The sequence below is a fragment of the Mauremys mutica genome, chromosome 17 (genome assembly GCF_020497125.1).
Source record: "Mauremys mutica isolate MM-2020 ecotype Southern chromosome 17, ASM2049712v1, whole genome shotgun sequence".
Lineage (NCBI taxonomy): Eukaryota > Metazoa > Chordata > Testudines > Geoemydidae > Mauremys > Mauremys mutica.
Window position 1 is genome coordinate 7,206,164 of NC_059088.1, and position 25,561 is coordinate 7,231,724.

Consider the following 25,561-nt stretch of genomic DNA (forward strand, 5'->3'; position numbering starts at 1 on the left):
CCAGTTGGTCCCTATATAAAGGGAAGAATCAGAAGCAGAGCTACAGGCAGAGGGAGAGGGACAAAGTGGACAGCTGCCTCTTCTCCTCCACCTTTGCTGCGATAAGTCAGAGGGGCTGGAGGTAAGTGCGCCGGCGGTGTCTTGTTCTGGCTCAGCAGCTGCTGCTGTTTGTTGAGAGGCTGATTGTAACTAATCCATCCAGACCAGGATCCTGCTGCTGATCTTGAGCCAGGCAGCTCCAGGAGAAGGGACCTGAACCCTCCCAAACAGACCTGCCTAGAGAAGACATTTCCCCCTGGTGCCGGCTCATGAGCGGTTGGCTTGTGTCCTAGATTGTGAGGCCCCCAGTCCTACCTGGCATGACCATGGCGGGGTTTGTTATCAACAGACATGTCTAAGCCTTTGGCAAGTCCTGCCGAGTGCTTGCTTTGATTAGGTCATGTGGCAGTGTGTTCCACAGGCTGACTGTGCCTTAAGGAAAAACTGGTTTTTTGCCCCTTGAATCGCTCTTCAGTTTGTCCGCTGGCTCGGAGAAAGGCGGTGGGCTAGACTCCTGGCCTGGGACTCTGGACTCCTGGGTTCTCATCCTGGCTGCACTGCTAGTTGACTTTAGGGAAAGTCACTTCCTCTGTCTGTGTCTCAGTTTCCCTGTGTAGAAAATAGAGATAATGCTCACAGCTGCCTTTGTAAAGTGCTTTGAGTGTCACAGGTGAAGAACTAGGTATGATGCTTCCTAAAGGGGTGCTAGTGGTTAGGGCACTAACCTATCTCTTAGGTGCAATGGCATCAAGTCCTTACTAAGCTACAGACTTCCTGGGTGTCCTTCAGCAACTCACGCAGCCTCCCTGTGTACTGGGGACACCTGCACTTCCCTCTACCCCCAGGGTAAGCACCATGATCACTGGGAGGTGCTTTGCTAATGGAAGGCCACATAAGTATCTAAGCTACAGAATAACATCTAGTGCTGTTCACCAGTAGATCTCAAACCGTTTCACAAAGGAGGGCAGTATCATTATCCCCCTTGTACAGATGGGAAACTGAGGCACGGGGAGGGGTATGACTTACCCAAAGTCACCTGACCAGTGGCAGGAATAGAACCTAGGACTCACACCCTCTAGCCCGGCTTCCTACTCATCAGCCAACATTGCCTCTGCCAGAGCAGCTAAGTATGCGATAAAAACCAGACCATGGGTGGACATTTCTTCCCAGCCTCAGGGGCTGCAGCAGGGAATCTCGGCCCTGGGCTGTTTCTGTGCAGCGCGCTGTGTGCTCTCCATTAATTCGAGATGTGTCTTCCAGCTGCTGAACAATGCGCTCGGACATGGGGCTCGGAAAGGCCAAGCTGCTCCTGTGGGCCAGGATGGTCGTGCTCTGGGGTGAGTGATCCAGGGCTCACAAAGGCACCTCTGTCTCTTTCTTCGCAGCATGACAAGCTGATCACCTAACTGTGGGTGACGCCCAGGAGTTTGGGGCCATGTAGATTTAACTAGGTCCCCACTCTCCTCCCAGATCCAGGATAGAACCCAGGAGTCCTGACAGGGCTCACCATGCTGCAGGGAGCAGGATGGGAGGCTCAATAGGGGGAGATATGCTGCAGGGAGTGGGGCACAGGCTCAGCAGGGAGCTCTGTGCTGTGGGGAGCAGGATGGGAGGCTCAGCAAGGGGTGCTGTGCTGTGGGGAGGAGGGCGGGGCCGCCATAAGGGTCACTGTGCTGCAGGGAGCAGGGTGGGAGCTCAGCAGGGGGCGCTGTGCTGCACGGAGTAGGGTGGGAGCTCTGTAGGGGGCGCTGTGCTGCAGGGAGCAGGGTGGGGGCTCCATAGGGGGCGCCGTGCTGCAGGGAGCAGGGTGGGAGCTCCGTACGGGGCGCCATGCTGCAGGGAGCAGGGTGGGAGCTCCGTAGGGGGCGCTGTGCTGCAGGGAGCGGGGTGGGAGCTCAGCAGGGGGCGCTGTGCTGCAGGGAGCAGGGTGGGAGCTCAGCAGGGGGCGCTGTGCTGCAGGGAGCAGGGTGGGGGCTCCGTAGGGGGCGCTGTGCTGCGGGGAGCAGGGTGGGAGCTCAGCAGGGGGCGCTGTGCTGCAGGGAGCAGGGTGGGGGCTCAGCAGGGGGTGCTGTGCTGCAGGGAGCAGGGTGGGGGCTCCGTAGGGGGCGCTGTGCTGCTGAGAGCAGGGTGGGAGCTCCGTAGGGGGCGCTGTGCTGCAGGGAGCAGGGTGGGAGCTCTGTAGGGGGCACTGTGCTGCAGGGAGCAGGGTGGGAGCTCCGTAGGGGGCGCTGTGCTCCAGGGAGCAGGGTGGGGGCTCCGTAGGGGGCGCTGTGCTGCAGGGAGCAGGGTGGGAGCTCAGCAGGGGGCGCTGTGCTGCAGGGAGCAGGGTGGGGGCTCAGCAGGGGGTGCTGTGCTGCAGGGAGCATGGTGGGAGCTCAGCAGGGGGCACTGTGCTGCAGGGAGCAGGGTGGGGGCTCCGTAGGGGGCACTGTGCTGCAGGGAGCAGGGTGGGAGCTCGGTAGGGGGCGCTGTGCTGCAGGGAGCAGGGTGGGAGCTCAGCAGGGGGCGCTGTGCTGCAGGGAGCAGGGTGGGGGCTCCGTAGGGGGCGCTGTGCTGTAGGGAGCAGGGTGGGAGCTCAGCAGGGGGCGCTGTGCTGCAGGGAGCAGGGTGGGGGCTCCGTAGGGGGCGCTGTGCTGCAGGGAGCAGGGTGGGGCTCTGTAGGGGGCGCCGTGCTGCAGGGAGCAGGGTGGGAGCTCCGTAGGGGGCGCTGTGCTGCAGGGAGCAGGGTGGGAGCTCTGTAGGGGGCGCTGTGCTGCAGGGAGCAGGGTGGGAGCTCTGTAGGGGGCGTGGTGCTGCAGGGAGTTGTGGGGGGAGGCTAAGCAGTGGTTTCTGTGCTCCAGAGATTGCGAAGGGGGCACTGTGCTGCGGGGAGTGAGGGGTGCTCTGTAGAGGGCATTGTGCTGTGGGGAGCAGGGTGGAGGGACTTATTTGGGGTTGTGCCTCCCTTTCAGTCAGTGCTGATCCAAGCAGAGCTGGGAACTAAACCCAGGTTGCCTGAGCCCCATCTAGGCCTTGACCGCAAGACCCTTGTTCCTTGTTTTCCCAGCTCTCTGAACACTTGGCAATAACAGACAGCACAAGCCAGCAGGTCCTCGTGGATTGTTCTTAGTGCTTCAATTCATGGCAACGGCCATGACTCTCTTTATAAACCATTCAGCCTCCCCCAGCTATATTCATTGCATGCTGAGTTGTAATGGCGCTGGCACCAAATGACAATAACCACTTTCATCACAGCATGTGATGGGCTCCTGTAGCAATTTCCAAACAAGCCCCTTTGTGATTTCCCCCACGCTGCCCTGAATGCTTGGCAGGAGCTCACTGCAAACATTCACAAAGCCAGCACATTCTCCACCTTCAAATCCTGCCACAAGCACTACGAAAATCTTGACAATGGTTACGCTGCTGGTGATCTGACAACCCACCATGATGAGCAGTGTTGTCTCATTGGCTGTTCCCTGGTACTCCACGTCTGTCTGTAACCATCTGCGGTTGCTTTTCTTATGCTTAGTTCACAAACTCATCTTTTTGTTCTGTGGTCCATGATCAGTAATGTGACGCCTATAGTAATGGAGCTGTCTTCTCCTTCCACTTGTCTCTCCAGGCATGCCTAACCTTCCTCTCAGTGTGGAATCTGGGGAAATTCCAGGGTCTTCCCCGCCGCGCCTTGTCGGAAGAGAATTCATCACGGCCTTCATGCAGAACGGCTTACAACAAACACTCAACAGCGACTTCCGGCTACTCATCACTGCCTACGCCCCGGCCACCTTGATCACCATCTCCATGAAGAAGCCAGCGCTTAGGGTGCCCGTCCAGGTGAATGCTGGCCAGACCGCAACGGTGTTAATCCCATCCAACGCTGAGATGGTAGGGGCCAAAATCTTCGACAACACAGTTGTTGTCCGGGCTGACAATTATGTCTCTGTCCTCTCTCTTAACTCCAAACCCAACTCGGCTGACACCACCCCCGTCTACCCAGTGCACAGCTTGGGAACAGAGTATTACGTTGTCACGCCAACCATGGGTACAGATCGCTATGGGGAGGTTGCCATTGTGGCCTGGGAGGGCCCCACCACAGTTGATGTGCACCTGAAAGGGGCTGTCATTTTCCAAGGAAAGACGCACCTCGGAGGGAGCAGGCTCACCATCAAGCTGGAGGCAAATCAGGCTGCCCAGCTTCAGAGCCCAGTGGACATATCTGGCACCAAAATTATTTCCCAGAAGCCTGTGGCTGTCTACGTTGGACACACCTGCGTGACAAGATCCAATCAGTGTGACCATGTGTCTGAGCAGCTCCTGCCTGTCTCCAGCTGGGGGACCACCTTCATCGTGCCCCCATTGTCCTTTGAGATGCAGGGTGATATCATCTACGTCTCCACCTCCCAAGCAACTGAGGTGGAAGTTCAAGTTGGGATGAGCAAGAGGAGCATAGGGCTGCCAGCTGAGTATGCTGTGCAGTACAGAACCGTTAGCTCCAATGCCTTGTACTTCTCCGCTAGCGCTGGGATCCAAGTCATCTTCTTCTGTGATGGTGGCACCAAAGGAAACATCAGATATGACCCCTTCTTCATGGCCATCCCAGCTGTCTCGAGCTACTGCCAGTCCTATCACATCTACGGGCACAACGAGTTTGAGAACTACGCGCTGATCATCGTCAAGACATCGGAATCCGCGGGGGTCACCGTTGATAGGAGACCACTGCACAATGTCCTGTGGAGGCCAGTTCCAGGCACAGAATACTCTTGGACTGAATACAGCCTTGGCAAAGGGTTCCTGGTCCATAATGTGGAGCACGCCAGCTCCCCCTTTGGCCTGCTGAGCATTGGGATCGGAAACCAGAAGGCGTACGGCTCCCCAGCCATTTGTGCAAGCGGTGAGTATGGTGTCATGGATCCTGTCCACCTCTCCCTAGCACCCTCCTTCTCTCCCCTTGATTCAGACTCAGGATAGTTCTCTATAAATACATCAGAGAGATAAACACCAGGGTGGGAGAGGAGTCATTTAAGGGTCAATGCTGGCACAAGAACAAATGACTATAAACTGGCCATATATAAGTTTAGGCTTGAAATTAAATGAAGGTTTCTCACCACCAGAAGAGTGAAGTTCTGGAACAGCCTCCAAAAGGGGAGAAGTGGGGACAAAAAACCTAACTTGTTTTGAGACTGAGCTTGATACGTTTATGGAAGGGATGGTATGATGAGACTGCTCACAATGGCATGTGGCCCATCAGTGACTGCTGATAGCAAATGTCTCCAACGGCCGGTGATGGGACACTAGATGGGGAGGGCTCTACATTATGACAGAGAATTCTTTTCCAGTTGTCTGGCTGGTGGGTCTTACCCACATACACAGGGTCTAACTGATCACCAGATTTGGAGTTGGGAAGGAATTTTCCCCTAGGTCAGATTGGCAGAGACTGTGGGGGGTTTTCGTCTTCCCCTGCAGCATGAGGCACGGGTCACTTGCTGTTTTGAACTAGAGTAAAAGGCAGATTCTCTGTCCCTTGAAGTCTTTAAATCATGATTTGAGGCTGTCAGTAACTCAGACAGAGGTTAGGAGTCGGTTACACGAGTGGGTGGGTGAGGTTCTGTGGCCTGTGATGTGCAGGAGGTCAGACTAGATGATCATGATGGTCCCTCCTGGCCTTGAAATCTATGAGTTAGTGGGAGCTGCAGCCCCTGAGTTCTGTTGGCCATCCCATGCCTGGCACCGCAGCTGGTTCTGTTGAACACTGGGGTCATGTCAGGCCTCACTCCCCAGCAAAATCCATTGGAGATTATGTTTTTTTTCAGATCCATGCAGAACACTGAATTGCCGGGAGAAGGAAACATGCAGGATTAAGAACGGCCAGGCAATATGCTTCCATGACTACATAGGAACCTGCAATGGATCCCTGACCTCCCAGTACTACACCTTTGATGGTCTGACCATGGACGTCCAAGACACCTGCACCTATACCATCGTCAAGTACTGTGGCCATGACCCCACCCTGGAGCCCTTCACCATCAAGGAGAAGAACAGCAACATAGGGAAACAGGACAGTTCCAACCTTGGGTTGACCACTATCCACGTCTATGGCTACAATATCTCCATCTACAAGGGAGAGAGTGGAGAAGTCAGGGTGAGTTGTCTGGCTCGGTTCACTTTTTCACTTATAATTAGAACTGGGAATATTTTTTCAGATAAATACTTTATTGAACAAAAGAGGCAGTTTCAGTCAATCGAAAACTAGTCATGAATTTGACACAGATGGTTTTAGCCATTCACAAAATGGCTGAAGGAGTTCCTGCATGGCCAGTTTTTAGCCCACTCTTTAGGGTTCTCAGCTGGGAAACAAAAGACCTGTGTTCAAATCCTACCTCTAGAACAGGCCCCAAATGCACCTTAGCAATTCCGCAAAAATTCAGCTTCGGTTCAATCCGAACCACTTTTTCTTTTTTGCAGCCGGCACCAAACTGAAAAGTCAGCTATTCATCCCATTCTACATATAATGCAGTGTTGTTCTGTAAGTAGCCCTCCACCCAAACTGCGTGAAAAACGGCAGAAGTGGAGACAGCTGAGCAAAAATCAGCATTTCAGTCCCCCATGGAAACTCTGCATGTTTTAATGTTTGCTGCCATTGTAAATTGAGATGAAGTTGAAATATCAAAAATTTTCATGCAACGAAAGTTCCCAAAAATTTTGATTCGGAAATGTCACATTTCTAATGTTTCAAAGTTCTCTGGAATCCACATGCATGCGCACATTGTCTAGAAACTTAGTATGTTTGTTCAAGGCCGGGGGTAGGGACAGGGGCGTGAATTTGGAGTCATTTGCCCATAAGAACAGCCATACTGGGTCAGACTAATGGGCCACCTAGACAGGTATCCTGTCTCTGACAGTGACCAGTGCCAGATACTTCTGGCAGTTTGAGGTTTAGGGACACTGGAGCATAGGGCTGCGTCCCTGACCCTCGTGGCTAATAGCCACTGATGGCCCTATCCTTCATGAACTTTTAGCAGATTCCTTGTTGAACCCAGTTATACTTTTGAACTGCACAACATCCCCTGGCAACAAGTTCCACACATTAACTGTGTGTTGTGTGAAGAGGTACTTCCTCTTATTTGCATTAAACCTGCTGCCTATTAATTTCATCAGGTGACCCTCGGTTTTTGTGTTATCTGATGGGGTAAATAACACTTCTTTGCTCACTTTCTCCGCACCAGTCAGGATTTTATAGACCTCTACCATAGCCCTCCTTAGTCTTCTCTTTTCTAAGCTGAACAGTCCCAGTCTTTTAATCTCTCCTCCAGTAGAAGCTGTTCCACATCCCTAATCGTTTTTGTTTCCCTGCTCTGCACCTTTCCCACTTCCAATATACCTTTATTGAGATGGGGCGACCAGATCTGTGCAGAGGGATTCCAGAACCAAAGGGCTGGTCTCTCTGTTATGCTTCTCCTTGTGTCATGTTTTCGTGCACACCCGCAGCTCAAACTATGGTACTGAATTGCCCCAAATTGAGTTTACCTGGTTGAATCTGACCTCAGGTGGGGTCCAGCTCCCAGTTCCAGGCTGAGCAGAGCAGTGTGGCCTAGTGGCTAAAGCATTCAAAAGACCTGAGTGTTATTGTTGGCATTGCCTGCTGACCTGCTGAGTGATGGTGAGTGAGTCACTTCTCTGCTATGTGATCCAGTTTTCCCTTCTGTAAAATGGGGATTATGACACAGCCCCCCTTAGAAATGCACTTGAAGATCCACTACTGAAAAAGCATGATGTAAGAACTAGTGACCATTACTTTAACTTTTTATGTCCTGGTTTTGAGACATTTAAATTTAGCCACAGTCTAGATTCTGGAAGGGCACAAGGAAGCGCTGGGTAATCTTAACCCTGCATTCACAATTTTTTTTGGCAGTGAATTTCCCTTGTCTTTTGCCTTGGTTGGTTTTTTGGATATTTGTGGCAGTGAATCGTTACCTAGAGAGCTCACAGTGGCAATAAGAGCAGGTGTCGTGGAAAGAGCAATAATGCCTCCTTTTCTTCCCCTTTCTCTTTCGTTAGTTAAATGACAAGAGCGTCCGCCTGCCGGTCACCCTGGAGGCTGGGAAAATCAAGCTCTCCCAGAGCGAGAGACGTCCCGTCCTGCAGACGGATTTTGGGCTCCAGGTGCGGTATGACAGCGACTGGGCTTTGATCGTGACTCTCGCCAGCAGCTATTTTGGCAGCACTTGCGGGCTGTGTGGGAACTTCAACGGTGACACTGACGATGAAGAGACGCTCTCCAACGGCACCAAAGCCTCTTCCGTCCTGGCCTGGCTTGATAGCTGGAGAGTGGAGGACTCGGACCCCTCCTGCAGGGATTCCTGCCAGGGGAAATGTCCGGTGTGTGAGGAGAGCAAGAGGCAGCTCTATGGGGGGGACAGTCACTGCGGGGGGATCAGCAAAGCGCCAGGAGGGCCCTTCAGAGAGTGTCACCCCAGAGTGAGCCCCGACGAGTTCTTCCACAGCTGCGTCTACAACGTGTGTCTGAATGAGGGCGACAAGAGCATCCTGTGCCAGGCGCTGGAGGCCTACGCGGACGCCTGCCGGGAGCACGGAGTCACTGTCTACGACTGGAGGACGCCCTCCGGCTGTGGTGAGCACAGCATCTTGTTTTCCTTATTGATATGGGAAGGAATAGGGCTAGTCTGTTGTTTTCCCCTGTTGATGGGGGGGATGGGGAGGGATGTGCAGGATACTGGGGCATTGGGGTCATGATTGACACCGAGGGGAGAGTGCCTCCTGCTGAGCTTCTGCTCTGCCCCCTGCAGCACGGCACCCACGACCAAACCCCCTGTCCTGCCCCCTGCAGCACGGCGCCCCCTACTGAACCCCCTGCCCTGCCCCCTGCTGCACGGCACCCAAGGCCAAACCCCCTGCCCTGCCCCCTGCGGCATGGCTCCCACGACCGAACCCATTGCCCAGCCCCCTGCAGCACGGCACCCACTGCCAAAACTCCTGCCCCACCCCCTGCAGCCCGGTGGCCCCTACTGAACCTCCCTGCCCCATCCCCTGCAGCCCGGTGGCCCCTACTGAACCCCCTGTGCTCCTGTGGGCCAGGATGGTCGTGCTCTGGGGTGAGTGATCCAAGGCTCACAAAAGCACCTCTTCAGGTAGTGCAGAGGAGCCTCAGCAGAGGACACTGTGCTACAGGGAGTGGGGCGGGGCCTCAGCAGGGGGCACTGTGCTCCTGGAAACAGGGTGGGGGCTTAGCAGGAGGTGTCATGCTCCAAGAAGTGCAGAGGGGGATCAGCAGGGGGCGCTGTGCTGCAGGAAGCAGGGTGGGAGCTCCGTAGGGGGCGCTGCGCTACAGGGAGCAGGGTTCGAGCTCCGTAAGGGGCGTGGTGCTGCAGGGAGTTGTGGGGGGAGGCTAAGCAGTGGTTTCTGTGCTCCAGGGATTGCGAAGGGGGCACTGTGCTGCGGGGAGTGAGGGGTGCTCTGTAGAGGGCATTGTGCTGTGGGGAGCAGGGTGGGGGGACTTATTTGGGGTTGTGCCTCCCTTTCAGTCAGTGCTGATCCAAGCAGAGCTGGGAACTAAACCCAGGTAGCCTGAGCCCCATCTAGGGCCTTGACCGCAAGACCCTTGTTCCTCGTTTTCCCAGCTCTCTGAACACTTGGCAATAACAGACCATGGATTGGTCTTAGTGCTTTAATTCACGGCAATGGCCATGACTGTCTTTATAAACCATTCAGCCTCCCCCGGTTCTATTCACTGCATGCTGAGTTGTAATGGAGCTGGCACCAAATAACAATAACCCCTTTCATCACAGCGTGTGATGGGCTCCTGTACCAATTTCCAAACAAGCCCCTTTGTGCTTTCCCCCACGCTGCCCTGTATGGTTGGCAGGAGCTCCCCGCAAACCTTCACAAAGCCAGAACATTCTCCACCTTCAAATCCTGCCACAAGGACTATGAAAATCTTGACAATGGTTACGGTGTTGGTCATCTGACAACCCACCATGCCGAGCGATGTCTCATTGGCTGTTCTCTGGTGCTCCACGTCTGTCTGTATCCAACTGCGGTTGCTTTTCTTATACTTAGTTCACACACTCATCTTTTTGTTCTGTGGTCCATGATCAGTAATGCAACACCTATAACAACAACTGTCTTCTCCTTCCACTTGTCTCTCCAGGCATGCCTAACTTTCCTCTCAGTGTGGTACCTGGGAAAATTCGGGGGTCTTCCGCGCCGCGCCTTCTCGGAAGAGAATTCATCACAGCCTTCATGCAGAACGGCTTACAACAAACACTCAAGAGCGACTTCCGGCTACTCATCACAGGCTACGCCCCGGCCACATTGATCACCATCTCCATGAAGAAGCCGGCGCTCAGGGTGCCTGTCCAGGTGAATGCCGGCCAGACCGCAACGGTGTTAATCCCACCCGATGCTGAAATGGTAGGGGCGAAAGTCTTCGACAACACAGTCGTTGTCCGGGCTGACAATGATGTCTCTGTCCTCTCTCTTAACTCCAAACCCAACTCGGCTGACACCACCCCCGTCTACCCAGTGCACAGCTTGGGAACAGAGTATTACGTTGTCACGCCGACCATGGGTACAGACCGCTATGGGGAGGTTGCCATTGTGGCCTGGGAGGGCCCCACCACAGTTGATGTGCACCTGAAAGGGGCTGTCATTTTCCAAGGAAAGACGCACCTCGGAGGGAGCAGGCTCACCATCAAGCTGGAGGCAAATCAGGCTGCCCAGCTGCAGAGCCCAGTGGACATATCTGGCACCAAAATCATTTCCCAGAAGCCTGTGGCTGTTTACGTTGGACACACCTGTGTGACAAGATCCAACCAGTGTGACCATGTATCCGAGCAGCTCCTGCCTGTCTCCAGCTGGGGAACCACCTTCATCGTGCCCCCGTTGTCCTTTGAGATGCAGGGTGATATCATCTACATCTCCACCTCCCAAGCAACTGAGGTGGAAGTTCAAGCTGGGATGAGCAAGAGCAGCATGAGGCTGCCAGCTGAGAATGCTGTGCAGTACAGAACCCCTAGCTCCAATGCCTTGTACTTCTCCACTAGTGCTGGGATCCAAGTCATCTTCTTCTGTGATGGTGGCACCAAAGGAAACATCAGATATGACCCCTTCTTCATGGCCATCCCTGCTGTCTCGAGCTACTGCCAGTCCTATCACATCTACGGGCACAACGAGTTTGAGAACTACGCGCTGATCATCGTCAAGACATCGGAGTCCGCGGGGGTCACCATTGATAAGAGACCACTGCCTAATGTCCTGTGGAAGCCAGTTCCAGGCACAGAATACTCTTGGGCTGAATACAGCCTTGGCACAGAGTTCCAGGTCCATAATGTGGAGCACGCCAGCTCCCCCTTCGGCCTGCTGAGCATTGGGATCGGAAACCAGAAGGCATACGGCTCCCCAGCCATTTGTGCCAGCGGTGAGTATGGTGTCGTGGATCCTGTCCACCTCTTCCTAGCACCCTCCTTCTCTCCCCTTGATTCAGCCTCAGGATAGTTCTCCATAAATATGTCAGAGAGATAAACACCAGGGTGGGAGAGGAGTCATTTAAGGGTCAATGCTGGCACAAGAACAAATGACTATAAACTGGCCATGAATAAGTTTAGGCTTGAAATTAAATGAAGGTTTCTAACCACCAGAGGAGTGAAGTTCTGGAACAGCCTCCAAAAGGGGAGCAGTGGGGACAAAAAACCTAACTTGTTTTGAGACCGAGCTTGATACGTTTATCGAGGGGATGGTATGATGAGACTGCTCACAATGGCATGTGGCCCATCAGTGACTGGTGATAGCAAATGTCTCCAACGGCCGGTGATGGGAGACTAGATGGACACTGAATCCTCTGCCATGGCCCCTGCAGCACAGTGCCCCCTACTGAACTCCCTGCCCCAACCCCTGCAGAAGGTGCCCACGACTGAACCACCTACCCCAACCCCTGCAGCACAGCGCCCCACTGAGTGACCTGCCCTGCCCCCTGCAGCACAGCACCCCCTACTGAACCCTCTGCCCATACCCTGCTGCACGGTGCCCGCTACTGAATCCCCCGCCCCCTGCAGCATGAGTCCCCCTACTGAACCCCCTGTCCTGCCCTCTGTAGCACGGTGCCCACTAGTGAGCCCATCACCACTATCTCCTGTGGCACCATGTCCCTCTACTGAGCCCCCTGCTCGGCTTCCTACAGCACTAAGTCACTTTTACACCCAATCTCTGCTTCTCCTTAGCTCCTGAGATCTGCCTGGCTCCTAGTGCCAGGAGCTTTGGCTGCAGACACGCAGAGAACAGTGAATATTGTGCATGACCTTTCATTGTCTGCATAGAATCATAGAATAGAATCATAGAATCTCAGGGTTGGAAGGGACCTCACTAGGTCATCTAGTCCAACCCCCTGCTCAAAGCAGGACCAAACCCAACTAAATCATCCCAGCCAGGGCTTTGTCAAGCCTGACCTTAAAAACCTCTAAGGAAGGAGATTCCACTACCTCCCTAGGTAACCCATTCCAGTTCTTCACCACCCTACTAGTGAAAAAGCTTTTCCTAATGTCCAACCTAAACCTCCCCCTCTACAACTTGAGACCATTACTCCTTGTTCTGTCATCTTCTACCACTGAGAACAGTCTAGATCCATCCTCTTTGGAACCCCCTTTCAGGTAGTTGAAAGCAGCTATAAAATCCCCCCTCATTCTTCTCTTCTGCAGACTAAACAATCTCAGTTCCCTCAGCCTCTCCTCATAAGTCATGTGCTCCAGCCCCCTAATCATTTTTGTTGCCCTCCGCTGGACTCTTATGGGAATTAATTCCCTGGCCCATCCCTGTTGGCTCGTACAGCATCTTGCAAAGTGGATAATGCACTGGCTGCTGCTCACATGTACGAATCTGTCTGTAGTGCTCACTGTCTCTAGGTAGGTTATTTAGTTCACTGCAATCTCCCCCTTTCTGACCCCCTGACAGTCCTGCCCTGCCCTGAGAACAGCCACTATGAGGCCTGTGGGAACGCCTGTCCAGCCAGCTGCTCTGACCGAACTGCCCCCTCCTCCTGCCAGGAGCCCTGCGCGGAGACCTGCCAGTGTAACGATGGTTACGTCCTGAGTGCCGATCAGTGTGTCCCTGTGGAGAGCTGTGGATGTGACTACAATGGCCACTACTACAAACCTAATGAGGAGTTCTGGGCTGATGAGAACTGCCGCTCTCGATGCAGGTGTGACCCCAGCCTGGGCACGGTGGTTTGCCAGGAAACCAGCTGCAAGAGCAATGAAAGATGCGTCATTGTGAACGGTGCCCACCGCTGTAAGGCAACTACCTACTCCACCTGCATAGGTACTGGAGACCCTCACTACACCACCTTTGATGGGAAGAAGTATGATTTCATGGGCACTTGCATCTACCAGTTCGCGGCTCTCTGCTCCGAAGACCCCACACTCACCCCATTCAACGTCAAAGTGGAGAACAACCACCGAGGCAGCAAGGCCGTGTCCTTCACCAAAACAGTGACCTTAGAGGTTTACAATGTGACCATCAGCATGAGCCAGGATCATCCACGCAAGATCCAGGTAACGATGCAGAGTCATTATTGGGATCGCTTGCAGGGCTGAAATCTTGCTGTCTAGTCTATATCCAGAAAACACAACCCAGGTGGTTTCCATCTTCCCATACCAGAGTTTGAACTAGTTGAATATTTTCACATACAAATATTTGGTTGAAAAATGACCTATTTTCGGTGGGAAGAAATTCATGAAAATGATTAAATTTGGGGTGAAATTATTTCGTTTTTGAAAAAATGTTTGATGGGCACTAGAAATGCAAACTGGATCCACTTTGTATTTCATCCTCCTTTCTTTTTTATTGTCACATTTGGTCCCCTTTGTTTCAGGTTGCTCAGCCCCGCTGCCACTGTCTGCCACTGTCATAGTCATTGAAATGTGGGGCTGAGCGGGACCGCGAGAGGTCCATCTGGGTCAACCTTTTGTTTCAAAGTGTCATTTTGAAATGATGTTCCAAATGTTTTGTTCAACCTGATTAAACGTGCCAGGGGGGTTTGTTTCGGTGAGAAAACCTGGACAGTTCAGTTGCGGTTTAAAACCAATTGAATTTGGGGTGTATTTTTTAGATTCAGCCTCCGAACACTGCTGTTAACACTCAGAGGAGAATCTACCCGAGTATTTGATCCAAATGTCCAAGCTTCTGAGTTCTGCAGCCCTTGTGCCATCAGCAAAATTTTTTGTCTTCACCCTGACACCCTGGAGTAGAGGAGAGGCTAGCCAAGTCCTTTCAGCAAACGTTGAGGTCCCAAATGGTGCCCTCAGTTGTTATACCCTATTTGAGGGTTCACGAGAGGAAGACAGCCTATTATTTCTATTGGATTTCCCAAATGAGCTCCTGGTTTCAGCTCTCTCCACTTCTCTGTTGTTTCTATCAGTCTCCAGTAGCTGGTGCCAAGCTGTCCTTCAGTGGCTCAAGAACATGAGTACCAACGTCAGGCAGACTGCTAAGGGCACAGACCACAAACTGGTTGTGAGTTCTGTACTTAGATTTCACCCACCAAGTGTAAACTCCACACACACTACAACAGCCTAACCATGGAGTCACAGCCAGTCCCTGTGGGTACTTCAGTCTGTCTGCTACCTTGTGATAGATGGTCACTTACACCAAAAATCTCAACCACATTCAGGCTGCTGCCACTCCCAAAGGACCTGTCACTTATCCCAGGCAGCCAATCCTATAATAAACTATCTAAAGATTTATTATAAAGGAAACTAGGGAGTTATTGCTAAGGTTAAAGCAGGTAAACATAGATACACAAACGAGTTACAATCTTAACTTTCAAAAGGTAATAGAAGCTGTCGTAATAAGCAAGTTCTATGTCCTCTAGGCTAAGCGAACCCAGGCTAAGCACTGGGGATCTCTTGCTTATACCTAGTAAACCTTGCCCCTCAGAGTCCAAGCAACATAAAGATACAGGTCCTTCTTTTTAGGGGGTGTTATCCCCAACCTCCTTTACAGATTCAGCTGATGGGAAGAATCCATTTGCATGACTCACCTTCGGGGGAAAGGGCAGGTGCCAAAGAGCAGCGCAACAAAGTCTTTTGTCCTCTTAATCATTACATAATAGTCTGTGTGGTATCGATGGTCCTTCCGTGTTGGCCAGCACCTTTTGTTGGAGACCAGCACTTCACACTAGTTAATGTCACGCTCATGTCTGGTGATTTACACAGTAACAGAGGCTCACACTGCAAATGCTCAAATATTGCCTTACAATATGGGATACAGATGCTATAGGTGAGATTAACGCAGGCAGCAACTCATAAGCATTCAATAGCGTCTAAATACTAAACACATTCTTACAATTCTATCACCTCTTTTACCAACACCAACACTCCGGTGAACCAGACTGATTGCAGCTACATATGTGTCAGTATTCAAGTGAGGCTTGGGGACCTTGGCATGATCTGCCAGCGTTGCACCTCTAGTGATGGGGGCTCCATGACCTCCCTTGGAAGCGTATTGCAGAGTTTAACACCCCTTCTTTTTCCTAATATCTAACCTCAATCTCCCTGCTGCAGATTAAGCCCATTGCTTTTTATCCTACCTTCTGTGGACATGAAGAACAATCCATCCCTGTCCTCTTTATAACAGTCCTTACCATATTTCAAGACTATCAGGTTCCCCCTCAGTCTTCTTTTCTCAAGACTCAACATGTCCAGTTTTTTACACAGGAGGATGGGAGCATGAAGCAGCCAAACTACAACTCCCAAGAGTCACCACCATCACATTTTGGCATAGAAGTATTTCACATTTCAATTTTTCACAGAAAACTTGAAATTTTCCCTGTGGAGTTAAAAAAAGGAAAATGTGATTGGTTCTAGGCAGGTATCCCCCCTCTGGCTCCTAGATAAGCTTCTTGGAGCTCCCTGTTCAAAGAGTTTTATGAAACATTCAATTCTTGAGTAGGTGGTCCAGGCTGCTCCATCTAAGGGTATGTGGAAGTATTGCAAGCTCTGTGCATGCAGGAATAGACCATTGACTGTCCATGCCATGTCTTTGCCAGGTGGATGGTGTTTTTGTGGACCTGCCCTTCTCCCACCAGCGCAAGTTCAAGGCCTACATCAGTGGCGTTCATGGTTTCATCAAGACCGATTTCGACCTGAGAGTGAGCTTCGACTGGTACAGCTACGCCAGGGTGATCATACCCAATACGTACACCAATGCTGTCTGCGGCCTCTGTGGCAATGCCAATCAGGACCCCAGCGACGATCTGACCATGAAGAATGGAACTCAGACATCTGATGAGATTCAGTTCGCTGACAGCTGGAAGGTTGGTGACGTCCCGGGGTGCTCAGACATCTGCACCGGGGACTGCTCAGTCTGCAGTGAGTCTCAGAAACAAACCTACGAGGGAGACCAGTATTGTGGGGTCCTCACTCAACAGAACGGGCCATTCACACAGTGCCACGGGGCCATCAAACCAGCCTCCTTCTTTGATGATTGTGTCTTTGACACCTGCCAGTACAAGGGTCATCGTGACACTCTGTGCAGCGCAATCAGTGCCTATGTGACAGCCTGCCAGGCCAGGGGCATCCAGATAGGGCAGTGGAGATCGGCCTCATTCTGCAGTAAGTGTCATTTCCTGAACATGTTGCTGTAAGTTTAATACAATCACAAACTGGCCAGCGAGCACATGCACCAGCACCCTCTGCTGGGTGGAATCAGAACTGCTCACCCATGTGTCATAGGCAGAGCCTTTCAAAAAACAGGGGGAGTGGGGACATTTAATAAAAAAACACCTAAATATTCACATTTGTTTGTATTTTGCAGGGCTCATAATGTAACAATTTTTCATTTTTCCAATTTTCTTTGTGATTTTTATTAGAATTTTGGACATTTCAAAATTTCATTTTTCCTTTTGTTCTCTGTTTTTAGTCATAGTGCAATAAAATTAATTATATCCAGGTTCTTTTTCTCCACTTTTCTTGTTTTCTTTTTTACCCCTTTTTATTACTCTGAAAATTTCAAAACTGCTCACGAGTCACAGAGAGTTTCATTTTTATTCTTTTTTCAAAGTGGAGGAAGTTTTGAAAAGTGTAATAAGGAAAAATGAGAAAAATGGGTGGGGGGAGACACCAAGTTAGACATTATTCCTTGTACTGCAAATGAAACATTTTGAAATGGTCAAAGCAGCATTTTTTTGAGTGACCAGATCAGAACTGGGTTCAGATTATTGCACTGTGACAATGCTAAAGATTTCAGCTTTTTGCACCATTGCAAAAAGGGCCAAAATTCAGAATCTCAAACTCTTGCGGGAGGGAAAAATTGTTTTCTGCCCAGCATTAGAGAAAACATTGACTGTGTCTTCAAAAATCAGATAAATCTAGTAGAGAACCACAGCCACACGACAATAACTTGCTAGGGATATGGTGATTTCATGGTGTCATGACGAGGGAGAGTTAAAGCACTTTGGTTGTCCTAATTGTTCATTTCCATTCCTCCACACTTTTGGGTTGCTTTTCAATTTAACGTTAACTCTCAATTTCCTGGGTTTACAGTGCCTGGTGGTAGGATAATTACAACACCCCTGTAATGCATTTTACCTTAAATTACTGATATGTATTCTCAGCCTTAGCGCCATTTAACAAGTTCTGTCTAGTAACTGATATTATTATTGCTGTTGTTGACTCCACCCTGCTCTAACCATTAGACTCTGCTCCACTTCCAGAGCTAGGAAGAGAACTCAGTAGTCCTGGATCCCAGCCCCCCCTGCTCTAACCCACTAGACCCCACTGCCCTCCCAGAGCAGTAAGCACCACGTCTTTTCCCAGACTTCTTGGTGTTAACAGATATCTGCATGCTCAATCCAATGTCTCCTGCAGGCCTCACCTGTCCCCGGAACTCTCACTACGAGTTCTGTGGGAGCAGCTGTCCTGCCACCTGCCACAGGCCCTCGGCTCCGGACAGCTGCGAGGAGCCCTGTGTGGAAGGGTGTTTCTGCGACACCGGATTCATCCTCAGCGGAGACCGGTGCGTCCCCATCACGCAGTGCGGCTGTGTGCACCAGTGCAGGTACTACCAGAAAGGAGAAGAGTTCTACACCAGCGCCTCCTGCCAGGAGCGGTGCCAGTGCCAAGAGAACGGGGTCGTCGAGTGCCAGGAGGCCTCCTGCGGAGCCAATGAGGAGTGCAAGGTGGAGAATGGAGTCCTGGGCTGCCACCCGATGGAGTATGGAACCTGCATAGTCTCCGGTGACCCTCACTACATCTCATTTGATGGACAGGCCTTCGACATCCAGGGCTCTTGCGCTTACACCTTAGCTAAGGTCTGCAGCAGTGACCCCCGGCTGGTGGAATTTTCCGTGGTGGTTGAGAACGAGAGCATTGGTGGTGGCCGTGTGGCTCGGACGAGGGCAGTGGTGGTCTCTGTGCATGGTTACACCATCTCCCTGGAGAGGGGGAGGAAGTGGAAGGTGGAGGTAAGTCCCTGCTTGAGATTAGTCTCATTGAAGCCAACTGAGTGACTCACACCATTTGTGATCCTGGTGTGTGTGTGTGTGTGTGTGTGTGTAACCAGGAAACCGCTGCTGAGTCCCCACTAGTGACAGGTGAATTTCCCTCTCATTGGCACAGGTGGACAGGGAGCTCTACACTCTCCCACTGGTTATGGACGATGGGAAACTTTGGATCAACCAGGAAGGGAACAACATCATTGTCCAGTCTGCCTCTGGCCTCCAAGTCTTTTATGACACTGCCTCCTACCTCCGAGTGTCCATCCCCAGCACCTGCAAGGGACACATGTGCGGCTTGTGCGGCAATTTCAATGGTGACAAAAATGATGACTTCCTGCTGCCCAATGGAAAGAGCACTCAAAGTCTGAGTGAGTTTGTCGCCTCCTGGAAGGTGCCTGTTGATGGTGCCATGTGCTCCGATGGCTGCGGTGAGAGATGCCCCATCTGTGATGGGGCCCAGACAGCACCATACCAGTCTGAGCGCTCCTGTGGGCTGATCAGAGCCACCTCAGGTCCCTTCAGAGATTGTCACTCGCTGGTCAGCCCTGCCGAGTACTTCAACCACTGTCTCCACGACATGTGTGCTACCAACGGGACGGGAGAGACCCTCTGCCAGAGCCTCCAGGCCTACGCGGCCGCATGCCAGACAACTGGAGCCAAGATCAGAGCCTGGAGAACAGCCTCCTTCTGCCGTGAGTTTATAGAGCAACCTACAGCCCTGGTCTTTCCATTGGCTTCATTTCAAGCCCATTAGCCCCCAGAGGATTTTTTTTCCCTGATGGCAACTTAGAGCTCAAGTTTATTATATCTTCAGGTGTTTGCAGACCCTCTGTAGCCATATCATCTGCAGCATGACTGATTGCAATTTACGCACCTGTGTTTTTGATTGGTTTTGTCCAGCCAGACCACCCTTGGGTCAGATCTCCATGGGTCTTTGGGTCAGGATTGGAAGAACGTCGGTGACCCAATGGGGGACACACAGTCCTCTGGCTCTGACTCCAATGTCTGGTGCTCTGGGACACTGCAGTAAATGCTACGGTTAAGCCATATCTGAGGTGATCCCACCACTGAGTCAACCCACCGCAGCACCCAGCTCTGAGCTAGGTGGCACTGTGCTAGACAGTGTAACTATGTCTCCAGTGGAAATTATTTTTAAACCTTCACTCCATCCTCTTTCTCTCTTGCTTCTCTCTCTCCAGCCCTTGCCTGCCCACTCAACAGCCACTATGAGCTGTGCACCAAGTCCTGCGATTTCACCTGTGCTGGCTTGTCTGCCCCTGCTCAGTGCACCCAGAATTGCTTTGAAGGCTGCCAGTGCAATACTGGCTACATGTTCGATGGGGAGGGGTGCGTGTCCATGGACAGGTGCGGCTGCATGCACGATGGACGCTACATCAAGGTGGGTCCTGGCTGTCCTGTGTAGTTGGTGCCCTCAGAGCCTTAGAATAACAGTGCAGAATTGGTAAAAAGTATATGAGTTTTCTAAGAGTTTCCAGTGGACTCCACCAATAGAGAACGGAGTCTATTAGTATGCTTCAGTCTTCACGGCTGAGAATGTTAGGGAGATTCCCAAACCCGAGCTGGCCTTTCCAGGTGACAAATCTGAGGAATTGTCACAGATTGAAGAGTAACAAGTCACCGGGACCAGATGGCATTCATCCAAGAGTTCTGAAAGAACTCAAATGTGAAATTACGGAACTATTAACTATGGTTTGTAACCTGTCCTTTAAATGGGCTTCTGTACCCAATGACTGGAAGATAGCTAATGTAACGCTAATATTTAAAAGGGCTCTAGAGGTGATCCCGGCAATTACAGACCGGTAAGTCTAACGTCGGTACCGGGCAAATTAGTTGAAACAATAGTAAAGAATAACATTGTCAGACACATAGAAGAACATAAATTGTTGGGCAAAAGTCAACATGGTTTCTGTAAAAGGAAATGATGTCTTACTAATCTATTAGAGTTCTTCGAAGGGGTCAACAAACATGTGGACAAGGGGGATCCAGTGGACATAGTGCACTTAGATTTCCAGAAAGCCTTTGACATGGTCCCTCACCAAAGGCTTTTATGTAAATTAAGTTGTCATGGGATAAGAGGGAAAATCCTTTCATGGACTGAGACCTGGTTAAAAGACAGGGAACAAAGAGTAGGAATGAATGGTAAATTTTTAGACTGGAGAGGGGTAACTAGTGGTGTTCCCCAAGGGTCAGTCCTAGGACCAATCCTATTCAACTTATTCATAAATGATCTGGAGAAAGGGGTAAACAGTGAGGTGGCAAAGTTTGCAGACGATACTGAACTGCTCAAGCTAGTTAAGACCAAAGCAGACTGAAGAACTTCAAAAAGATCTCACAAAACTAAGTTATTGGGCAACAAAATGGCAAATGAAATTTAATGTGGATAAATGTAAAGTAATGCATATTGGGGAAAAATAACCCCAACTATACATACAATATGACGGGGGCTAATTTAGCTACAACTAATCAGGAAAGAGATCTTGGCGTCATTGTGGATAGTTCTCTGAAGACGTCCATGCAGTGTTCAGTGGCAGTCAAAAAAGCAAACAGGATGTTAGGAATCATTCAAAAGTGATAGAGAATAAGATGGAGAATATCTTATTGCCCTGTGATGGGGTTGGGACTCACCACTGTGGCGCCTCCCGCTGGTTGCTCTGGGAATTAGCTCAGACCTTGGAGGAGCGCCCTCTGCCGGTGGTGTCTCGTCCGTTGTCTGTTCTTTGCTGGTGTCTGGACCTGCGTTGCTCCCTGCTCGGCGGTGTCCTCTTCAGGCCACTGCCCTCCGGCAGGGCCCCCTAGTCCATCCTCACCCCCTTCTGGGGCGGGGATCAGCAACAGTCTTTGAACTGCCCTCCGTGGCCAACCACAACCTGCAAAATCTAGCACCTTGTCGCAAGGGCCGGTTGCAGTTTGTTTCAGCCCCCTACTGCATGGCCAGGTGCAGTACAAGGGAGAAGGGGGGAACCGAGGCCCACCCACTACTCTGGGTCCCAACCCAGGGACCCTTTAGTGGCAGCCTCCCTGATCTCCTTCTCTCCCCTTGTCCATATGTCCCTGGGGCACTTCCCCTTTGGCCCATTTGCACTGGCTAGGCCCTTCCCTCAGGGCCTGCAACCTGGCAGGTAGCGTCTGGAGTTCCCTTCCACTCCCCTGAGCCTGCCCAGCACTGCACTGTCCCTGGTGCTAGTCTCCTGCTCTGGAGACAGACCTTCCCCCCAATGAAGGTCTGGGAAAGACTCCCTTTGGGCAGCCTTTATATATGGCCCAGCTGAGCCCCGATTGGCTGTCTCCAATCACAGCCCTGATTGGCTCTCAGTAAGCCCTTCCCTGATTGGCTGCTGGCCTGCGCAGCCTCTCTGGCCTCCTCTAGCCCCCTCTCACATGGGGGTGGGGGAGCCACCCCACCACATGCCCTTATATAAATCCATGGTATGCCCACATCTTGAATACTGCATACAGATGTGGTCTCCTCATCTCAAAAAAGATATACTAGCATTAGAAAAGGTTCAGAGAAGGGCAACTAAAATGATTTGGGATTTGGAACGGGTCCCATATGAGGAGAGATTAAAGAGGCTAGGACTCTTCAGCTTGGAAAAGAGGAGACTAAGGGGCAATATGATAGAGGTATATAAAATCATGAGTGGTGTGGAGAAAGTGAATAAGGAAAAGTTATTTACTCGTTCCTATAATATAAGAACTAGGGGCCACTAAATGAAATTAATGGGCAGCAGATTTAAACAAATAAAAGGAAGTTCTTCTTTACACAGCGCACAGTCAACCTGCGGAACTCCTTGCCTGAGGAGGTTGTGAAGGCTAGGACTATAACAAGGTTTAAAAGAGAACTAGATAAATTCATGGAGGTTAAGTCCGTTAATGGCTATTAGCCGGGATGGGTAAGGAATGGTGTCCCTAGCCTCCGATTGTCAGAGGGTGGATATGGATGGCAAGAGAGAAATCACTTGACTATTACCTGTTAGGTTCACTCCTTCTGGGACACCTGACATTGGTCACTGTGGGTAGATAGGATACTGGACTGGATGGACCTTTGATCTGACCCAGTATGGCCATTCCTGGTCTTTGATTTTTGTTTACGGTTCTCATTCTATTCAGATGTCATTTCGGTGGCCCGTCATCATGATGTGTCATTGTGGCCCTCCTTCTTGGCTGTGGTTGGTCATCACCTTCTTCTGTTATCTTTTCCTTCATCATGCTTATCCTTTATACGTTCCCCTTTACTGTGCCTGCCCTGTCTATTTAAATGTTAAGCTCTTTGGGGCGTGGGCTCTCTCACTGTATGTTTGTACAGTGTCTGGCACAATGAAGCCTCATTCTTGACTGGCCCCTAGGCACTACCATAATAAATACAAAATAATTGTCCTTGTTTCTTGAGTCATGTCCATTGTCTTTTGTCTTTTCCTTCTTTCTTGGGTCATTGACATTATTCCTTGTCGTTCCTTCTTTCTTGGGTCACCACTTTTGTCTTTTCCTTATTTATGTGGGAGTCACTATCATCCTTTAATTGCTTGTTTCCTTGATCTTCACAGTCCATCCGTTGTCTTTTCCTTCTTCCGTTGATTGGTATCCTCTTTGGTTGACATTATCATCATTTAAAGTTTCAGTGTTTCTTTGATCCTCACCATTGTCCTGTATCTTCTCCTTGTTTCTTGGGTCATTGCCTTTGTCTTTCTGTTCTTTATTTGGTCATTATCGTCATCCTTTGTCTTTCCCCATCTGGTCTTTTGTCTCCTCTTGGTGAGAGTTTCCCTAGATATTCTAACACTTTTGCTGTTGATCTTTGGAGGCTAATATCTGACCTAACAGAAAGTTTTAGAAAGTTGTTTATTTTGGAATTTCCCTCAGTCCAGGGAGAGTGTCATCTCCAGTGACTGCTCAGAGAAATGCACTTGCCACCCATCAGGTGGGCTCATCTGTGAGAAAAACAGCTGCCCCACTGGAGAGATCTGCGTGCTCAGGGATGGGAAGCATGGATGCGTGAAACAGGAAGGCCGGTGCATGGTCTCTCCGGGTGCTTACCTCACCACCTTTGATGGTGCCAAGGGGAAATTCCTCTACAGTGGGACGTACAAAGTGGCCTCGCTCTGTGACGAGAGCTCTCCTGCCTGGTTCAAGGTGGTGGTAGACATCAGTGAATGCACCAATGACGGAATACCAGCTTGTGCGGCCATCTTTGTTTTTTTCCGAGAAGCTCTTATCACTGTGAACAATAACATGGAGACCTGGGTAAGAGGGGGTTGGGTTGGAACATGCTGAGCCAAGGGGGCAAAAGCTTCCTACATCAGTTGGAGCCCAAGTGAAAAATCCTTCATTCTGATCTAGTGTCTCAAAGGCCTTGATAAATATTAGTGAATTAATCCCCATAACCCCTACCTGGGACTAAAGTAAGGGGCAGGAAGGGGGAAATACCAGAGCTTGTTGGGAATTTTCCAACAAAATGTTTTTTTCATCAGGAAATATCAATTTGTCAAAACTGAATCTTTTTGGGAGGGTCAATTTCAATAAATCTCCCAAATCAAAAAACTGTTGAAAAATTTGTAAAGAAATTGTTGAAATGTCCCATTTTGACCTTTTCTAAACGACAAGTTTCAGTTTTCAGTTCAAAACAACTTCTCCTTTAGAAATGTTAGTTAATTTATAAAAACAAAAAAAGTTTAAACATTTTTAAAAATCTAAATCAAAATGAATCATTTCAAAATTATGGAAATGAAACATTTCACTTGATCTGATCCAAAACAATTTTCAGATTATCATGTTTTTTTCAACATTTTGATTTTTCTTCCCATTTCAGGATGGCAAAAAAATGTCAAAATCTCCATTATTTTCATGGGATGAGACAACAATTTCCCTCTCAGCTCTTGAAAATAGAGATCCCCATGTCTTCTGAAAGAAAAGGACATGGCCCTATCTCTCTCTAGCTCTTTGAGCAGGGGGTTGGACTAGATGACCTCCTGAGGTCCCTTCCAACCCTGATATTCTATGATTCTATGAACGTACCATTCCCTATTGCTCTCGGTGACTGCAAGGAGATCTCCCACTATGGTTTCAATCTGCTTTGACCATTGAATGGGACAGGCCTTAGTATCCCCAGAAACTCAGGCATAAACTGATCAAATGTCTTGCCAAGGTCAAATAGGGAGTCAGCTGAGCAGTTGGGAATAGAACCCAGGAGTCCTGACTACAAGCTCTCCTTGCTCTAACCACCAGACCCCTCCCAGAACCCAGAAGTCCCCCAGCAGCTGCATCCACTAGATCTTATTCTAGACCCCATTGACTTGTAACAGGGCCCATGGACTCTAGCTCAGCCCCTGCTGTTCCATCTAACTCACCCCCACATCCCCCTGCTCTCCCCCAGGGGACAGCGAGTTGTATGGGCCCGTGGTGCCTGGGCTCCAGCAATATTTGGAGCCTGGGGGCCTGGCTTCACCAATGTTTGGGGCCGGGTCTCTCCCCTGGCCCCACTTGCTGCCCGCGCGCGTGCGCACACACACACACACACACACCCCGCCAGGCCCCAGAGCGCCCCTGCCTCTCCCCTGCAGGCTCCAGGCTGACTCTGATCTGCCAGCTCCCTGGCATCAACTGATGCTGCAGAGTCCTAGTGCCCCCCATCCACTAGTGGCAGGGCAGGCTGCCCTTAGCCTGCCCTTCTGCCTTGGACCCTTCCCTTTTCCAGCAGGACCCTCCACCAGCAGAGGGGGTCTCCCCGCCCGTGCTCCTGCCCCATGCTAGGCAAGGGGCAGCCCCACCTCCAGTGAGGCTACAGTGAGGAGCAGCAACAGGGAAGGAGGTGCACATGTGATGGAAGCCCTCCCCGGCACCCACCACATGGGAGGCGAGGGGGCTTCCTGGACCTGAGAGGGGTCTTAGGAGCATGTGCAGTGACAGTGGTGCAGAGTGAGTGTGCTGCCAGGGGGAGAGGGGGACCCCTCCCCCAGTGCTCACTGAAACTGAGACACAGAAATAAAGTGGAGCAGAACCCCAAGCCCTCTCGTTCCAACTGCTACA

At 50.9% G+C, this 25,561-nt stretch overlaps 1 protein-coding gene across 1 annotated transcript; it reads left to right on the plus strand.

The window, feature by feature from the left end:
• On the plus strand, positions 1-24,440 carry LOC123351884 (IgGFc-binding protein-like). Its single transcript, XM_044991565.1, has 13 exons — positions 1-121; positions 1,300-1,376; positions 3,641-4,909; positions 5,829-6,157; positions 8,074-8,647; positions 10,184-11,452; positions 12,979-13,577; positions 16,073-16,637; positions 17,892-18,487; positions 18,642-19,212; positions 19,720-19,919; positions 23,399-23,779; positions 24,345-24,440. The coding sequence occupies exons 2-13, from the start codon at positions 1,310-1,312 to the stop codon at positions 24,438-24,440; spliced, it is 6,516 nt and encodes a 2,171-aa protein (XP_044847500.1). The 5' UTR covers positions 1-121; positions 1,300-1,309.
• Positions 24,441-25,561: the final 1,121 nt, after the last annotated feature.